This window comes from Physcomitrium patens, chromosome 23, assembly GCF_059467195.1.
Source record: "Physcomitrium patens ecotype Gransden chromosome 23, ASM5946719v1, whole genome shotgun sequence".
Taxonomy (NCBI): domain Eukaryota; kingdom Viridiplantae; phylum Streptophyta; class Bryopsida; order Funariales; family Funariaceae; genus Physcomitrium; species Physcomitrium patens.
In genome coordinates this window covers 14,322,134-14,328,578 of record NC_143432.1, presented here as the reverse complement: position 1 = coordinate 14,328,578, position 6,445 = coordinate 14,322,134, and the positions used below count along the sequence as shown (strand labels likewise).

The 6,445-nt window shown below is 44.1% G+C and overlaps 1 protein-coding gene across 1 annotated transcript; it reads left to right on the top strand.

The window, feature by feature from the left end:
• Positions 1-607: 607 nt before the first annotated feature.
• LOC112276002 (thioredoxin reductase NTRC) lies at positions 608-6,188 on the top strand. Its single transcript, XM_024506909.3, has 10 exons — positions 608-1,524; positions 2,320-2,533; positions 3,063-3,168; positions 3,488-3,753; positions 3,950-4,229; positions 4,470-4,577; positions 4,785-4,874; positions 5,063-5,167; positions 5,409-5,539; positions 5,755-6,188. The coding sequence occupies exons 1-10, from the start codon at positions 1,167-1,169 to the stop codon at positions 5,816-5,818; spliced, it is 1,722 nt and encodes a 573-aa protein (XP_024362677.1). The 5' UTR covers positions 608-1,166; the 3' UTR covers positions 5,819-6,188.
• The last annotated feature ends 257 nt before the right edge of the window (positions 6,189-6,445 follow it).

The following is a 6,445-nucleotide window of genomic DNA, read 5'->3' as shown; positions in this document are numbered from 1 at the left end:
AAAAAATGTCCAACATGATTTTGAAAAACCATTCAGTATTTGATGTTAATATTTTCATTATTTTTAATATGGTAATGAGACCATACTTGATGAGAACAACTACACATTACCTAAAGAAAAAAACAATCCACTCATCCATTAAAGAAAAAACTAAACAAAATCAGGAGCCAGTACAAATCTTGTGGTCGTTATATGAATACAAGAATCACTGTCAAATGAAAAGGCCGATTGCTTGCAATGAATGACACCCTGCAAAGGAAATGGACTTTGCATTGATTTGGGGGGCGGGGGGGGGGGGTCTCATCGAGATAGGTATCAAAAAGAGTAAGTTAGTTAGTCTCACAAGAATGTGTGTGTGTGTGTGTGTGTGATGAGAGAGCAAGAGGATGTTGAAATAGTTAAGAATTGGACAAAATATGGATTGCGCCAATTCCTGGTCCACAAGACCACCCCACGTTCCCTGCGCAACGTCAGCCTTTGGCACACACGAAAGGGGGCGCCGCCACGGTGGCACCGCGAGGCAGGGGGACGTGGCAGGGGGACGTGGCAGGGGGACGGTTCTAGAAGAGGCGGGGAGGGACCTGCCTGCATGCATGATGCGGGGTTGGGGTTGGGGACGGAGTGCGCGGAGCCAAGCAAAGCGAAGAGCAAACTACGCCGCACAAGGGAAAGCCCTGAAGGAAGGAAAGAAGGAAGGAAGGCGGGGCTATGGCGAGAGGGCGACGACGTCGAAGGTTTCTATGACAAATAAACAAACAAACAAACAAACAAACAAAGCAGAGCAAAGAAAGCGACCATCCAAAATAGGAGGGCATACGTCGATGCATCATCACCGCAACATCTGACATTCTCTCGAACAGCACCAAAATCTCCCACTCTTTCTCTGGCTCCGTCCTTCCCTTCCATCGCCCCCTCCCCCACCCCCCGCTCACATCCCACCCTGGGCTGGATAAGGTTCTTGCTCACGATCCACCGCAAACATCGTTACTCCCCTCGCTACGCCCAATTGCTCCCCAATTTTCTCACCTCCTTCTTCATCATTCCCCGCTTGTTTCGTTGCGCATGCTCTCAGTCCTCGCGTGCAATTCTCTGGGTTCCTGCTGGGCCTTGGTCGCTTGAGGTTTGTAGGGATTGGTGAGATTGATTGGGGAATTCGCGGCGCAGCTATGGTGGCGTGTGCTGCTTCTGCATCTGTCTATGCAGGGGCAAGCACGACGTTGGGGGTGATTACAGGGGGGAGTGTTGTTGCCCGAGGGGCGAGTGGCGCCGCGCCTGGAGCTGTGTTCTGTAGCTGCTCTTCGTCGTCGTCGTCGTCGGAGGCGTGGATTGGGTTTCGGCAGCATGGCGCTCTTCGGTCCGATGGAGTGGGCAGCATTAGGGGATTGGCCTCCGGGGTATTCGCCAGAAGGTTTAGGGTGCATGTTGCAGGGCAGAGAATGGGGAGTAGCTCGAGGACAGGGGCGCGCAGCGCTGGAGTCCCGCGTGCGGACGTTGCTGCTGGGGAGAAGCGGTCTGGCACTGCAGGTTTAATCGGCCCTCAATTTAGCTGCTGTGTTCGTGGTTCAGAAATTGATTAGCTGGGGGATTGGTTTGTTTGAGTTTTTGGGTGCCCGCTCAATGGCTGAATTGGAGTATGCAGCGTGATCTGATTGGGGGTGGGGGAGTTCGTTGTTCCTTAGAAGGCAATGTAGGACGAAAAGAACCCCAGATTCCCTTCTGTGGGTCAACGGGACGTTCGCCTGGATTAACCCACTTGGTGATAAGTTTTTCAAAATATCTTCTATAGGACTCAACTGCAGGGTTGTAATCTTCAATTGGCCTCATCAATTCCACAGTAGATTAAGGGATTCATTTCCAGTCGCTGGTCTTCAGAGGCAGCGCTTGAAGCCTAACTTCTATTGAAGCTAGGAGCGTGAATGGTAGTCGATGTAGTGTACCATACTACACTGAAACAAATTGCCTGGCTGTAGTCAAATTCGTGAATCTTGGGTGCAGTCCTCAAAAATAGATTATAAGACAATCTGGAAACGATACTTTATGTTGCAATGCAGTTCCTCGCTTTCTCATCTTTAAGCCCTTTGTCGTCGACGTGGTATTTTTAAGGTTGTGATTGTTGGACAAGTCAAGAAATGAAGAAACGTAGTGGAACTAAGGCTCGGTAGGATGGAACGTGGCTTTGTCTGTTGCCTAACATTATCCTGAACTCAGGAGTTGAATTGTTGGTTTTGGTGGATGCCTGACATAGATTTGGGCTAGTTTAATTCGTGTTTGGTTTAATTGCTTGAAAGCTCACTATCCTCTTCGTACACTTCAATACAGAGCCGGTTGGTGGCGTGGAGAACCTAGTTATTATTGGTTCAGGACCAGCAGGTTACACAGCAGCAATTTATGCTGCCAGAGCCAATTTGAAACCAGTAGTTTTTGAAGGGTACCAAATTGGAGGAGTACGAGGAGGTCAGCTGATGACAACCACCGAAGTTGAAAACTTTCCAGGTTTCCCTGAAGGGGTTACTGGACCCGAATTGATGGACAGGTGCTCTCCTCACGATGAGATACAAGATTAGAGATACAGGAATTCGATATTAGTGCATCCATTGCTTCTACACTGTCTTTGTTGGATTCAAGGTGCCAGAGAAATTGTTGGGATATGTTGTACCCTTACGCAGTTGGGGAAATATTTCCACTCCAGTTCACAGGAATCCGTGTCATTTGAAGAAAAATACATGGGTCTATCGCTAGCTAGGATGGAATTAAAATTTGTCGACGTTCCACTGTTGTGTTCTCTAATTTTGCTGTTCTGTTCTAATTTTGATGTCAACCCGCACTAAGTTGCTCTTCTTAGACATGAGGGATTTTTTCATCTTGTCTAGCATAGTTTCTTCAGTGTCCTTTTCAGAGTTCTTCTAGACACGTACTCTTGTGAGAGTCACTCTTCTTTCCTCTGTTTTCTGAGTTAACCAATCCCCTTTTGTCAATGCACACACCTTTGAGGATTGTGTAGGTTTCCTCCGATGTACATGTGAACCCGAAAAAGTTTCGTCAGCTGAGCTATGTGGGTGCAGGATGAGAAAGCAAGCTGAGCGATGGGGTGCGGAATTAAGAACGGAGGATGTAGAGTATGTGGATGTTCGAAATCGACCTTTCACAGTCCGAAGTAGTGATAGTGAGGTGCTTCTAAATCAAACTTGGTGCTGCTTAGATTGTGACTTGTGACTAAATGATTGTCTGCACTGAGATAATGAGTTTCATTTGAGAATTTACGTGGAAGTTGAGCAAATGGGCTGATTCTCATTGTTGGCTTCGTGTGTCATCTATATCTGTGTTGCACTTCTCTCTTTGTTGCTCATCTTTATTTTTATTTAATCGTTGAGTTGTTCCAGAGTCATTGAAGGCCTTCAGTGAACATGTAATTGAACGGTTATTGTTTATCATGTGTAGTGTGTCATTCAGAAATAAATGCTAAGAGTCTTTAGCAGTTGGGTTTCAGGTTAAGTGTCACAGCATAATCATTGCGACGGGTGCCACAGCTAAACGACTTGGATTGCCTCGAGAGCATGAATTCTGGAGCAGGGGTATCAGCGCTTGTGCAATCTGCGATGGTGCATCTCCTATTTTTAAAGGTCAAGAGCTAGCAGTGGTGGGCGGAGGTGACACTGCAACGGAAGAATCCCTGTATTTGACAAAGTATGCTGCTCATGTTCATCTATTGGTTCGAAAAGATAAACTCCGCGCCTCGAAAGCTATGCAAGACAGGTATGGTTCTCATGCATTGAAACTGTTAGAACTTCGAAACAAACTTTAGGCAGATCTGGTAACCCTACGTTTTATTTCTTAGATCAATTATCTTTTCGGTGATTTGTTATGTTTCCTGAACAATAAGGATGTACTTGCGGATCGTTGTGGATGTTTATTTTTTTTCCTGATGAACGTTCTTGTTATGGAATTTCAGAGTTATCAATAATCCAAATATTACTGTCCACTTCAACACAGAGACAGTGGATATCGAGGCTGATGATAAAGGACAAATGGGAGGACTCAGGCTTCGAGATCTGGTTACTGGCGAAGGGAGATCATTGAAAGTCCGAGGACTGTTTTACGGCATCGGACACAGCCCGAATAGTCAGCTCTTGGAAGGCCAGGTTGAGCTTGATGACGCCAGTTACGTGGTTGTTGAGCCTGGAACGACCAATACATCAGTAGAGGGAGTTTATGCTGCTGGAGACCTTCAGGTACTCTATTAGCTTGCAGCTTGTTGAATTTCTTTATCAGAACACTACCAGTCTGTGCTTCGTGTGTGTTAGCATTCGTTGTTACCTAGTCTATCTGGTTGAGTATTAAATTATTCGCCACTCTTCAGTTCCGCAATCTCTTTGATATTGAGTAAGATGATGTAGTTTGGATGTGAATTCAACATATTTGTGTGCACTCTAAATTCTCTTATGATATTGTAATGCTATTTGATGCACTAGGATCATGAGTGGAGACAAGCCATCACAGCTGCTGGATCAGGTTGTATGGCAGCATTGTCTGTTGAACGATATCTCGCTGCTAATGACCTCCTTGTGGAGTTCCACCAAGTATGCACCCCTGCTTATGTCTAGGCCTCTATGTCTCTTTTTTTGTTCTATACGGTTGGACTTGTCCAATATTGGTTTTGACTGTGATTGTCACTTTATTCTGTTGTTTAGGTACGCACTTTTCATCATAGTAATAGTACTAGTCTTTTTCTCTTGTAAGGGATTTACTTTGGACTGAAGCATAACCATGCAACCTTGGAATGCCAGCCTGCTCAGGAGGAAGTCAAGAAGAAAGAGCTTACGAAGGAGGATATCGACCAGAAATTTGACATAACAATGACGAAACACAAAGGCCAGGTACTATTGCTTGATCGGATCTTTGTATTGCCTTGCGGCTGGATGAGTTTAAAGTAGTCATATGGGTCTTTTGTTAATTTGCCGATTTAGTTGCCGCTAGATAGCAACAATTTACATGGAGAAATTACAACGTATGTTGGGTTGAGATGATGCATGTGGGTAATCTGTTCGTGGGTGTATGAATGCAGTATGCGCTTCGAAAGCTTTACCATGAGAGTCCCCGCGTGATTGGTGTACTTTACACTGCACCGACTTGCGGGCCATGCAGATCTCTGAAGCCAATTTTGAACAAGGTATCATACTTTGGAATTTTAAGTTGCAGGGTGTGCAGTAGTCTTATTGTTGTAGGGAGTAGCAGAATTATCGATCGCATAACTGCAGTAATAATCATGTAGAAATCCAAGCAGTCGGAAGTCTTATTTAATTTCATATTGTAATGAGCTGGTTGGTTTAGAATGTATAAGCAAGCTGTTCGTAGAACTCCAGAGAGTTGATCTTCGTGAGTTCAAGATTTCATAAACTTTCAAATTGCAGGTGATTGACGAGTATCCAAACGAGGTTCACTTCGTGGAGATAGACATTGAGGAGGACCCTGAAATCGCTGAAGCTGGTGGTATCATGGGCACACCCACAGTTCAGTTCTTCAAAAATAAGCAAATGATTAAGTACGCTTTTGATACACCTCTTTCATTGTTTATTTATTTCTTTTCTCACCACCTTATTTTTTCTAACTTTCTGCATTGAATATTTTTTCTTATCATACGTTACTTACGTTTAAATTACCCCCAGCGATGGCGAATTTAACTCGTAGCAAAGTTTCTTTTTTCCATCTGGCACAGGTGGCTATGGTTAGTAACAGGTTGGAGTGTTCTGTGTGCAGGAGTATATCGGGTGTTAAAATGAAAAAGGAGTACCGGGAGATAATTGAGGCCAACCTCAAGTAATCACTCTGAGGATCATTTATGTTTCCAGAATACCAAGTGGTCAGGTTTTAGTAGCGTTTTGTCACATGGCCCAGGAAATGCTGGTGTTGTAGTTTTAGAGTAGGAAATGGTTACTTTGTATTGAGGCTGTAAGATGACACGGATGCACCAACACAGAACCTAGTTTCTGGAATTGGTGGTATTTTTGCGTCACAGTTAGCGAAAATTTAATTTAGAACGTAAAGAGCTGAATCTTATTTGTCAGTTCTACATGTCAGCATATGAGTACAGTAGAAGGCTATTCCAGGAACATCCGCAGTTGGGATATGGTCTTTGGAAGCCATGCTTCTTGTGACTTCTCAGTTCTATAGGAATCATTCTTTTGTGTTCAGTCCTCTCTTTTGGGTATGTGGCACAATAATGGATTTGTGCAGGGTGGCCAAATAATATAACTCCTAACGTTCATCTCTGCTGTTTGTTTTTGTACGATTTACTAGTAAAGTGGTATTCACAATAGTCTACATTCCATTTAAAAAACAAAATTTAAGAGTTTCAAATTGCTCACAATGTGGAGAACCAATTATTTACCTTCAAATCTAGACACAAGAAAGCTGTAACTTTTTTCTCAATCTGATGTAAACGTTCACA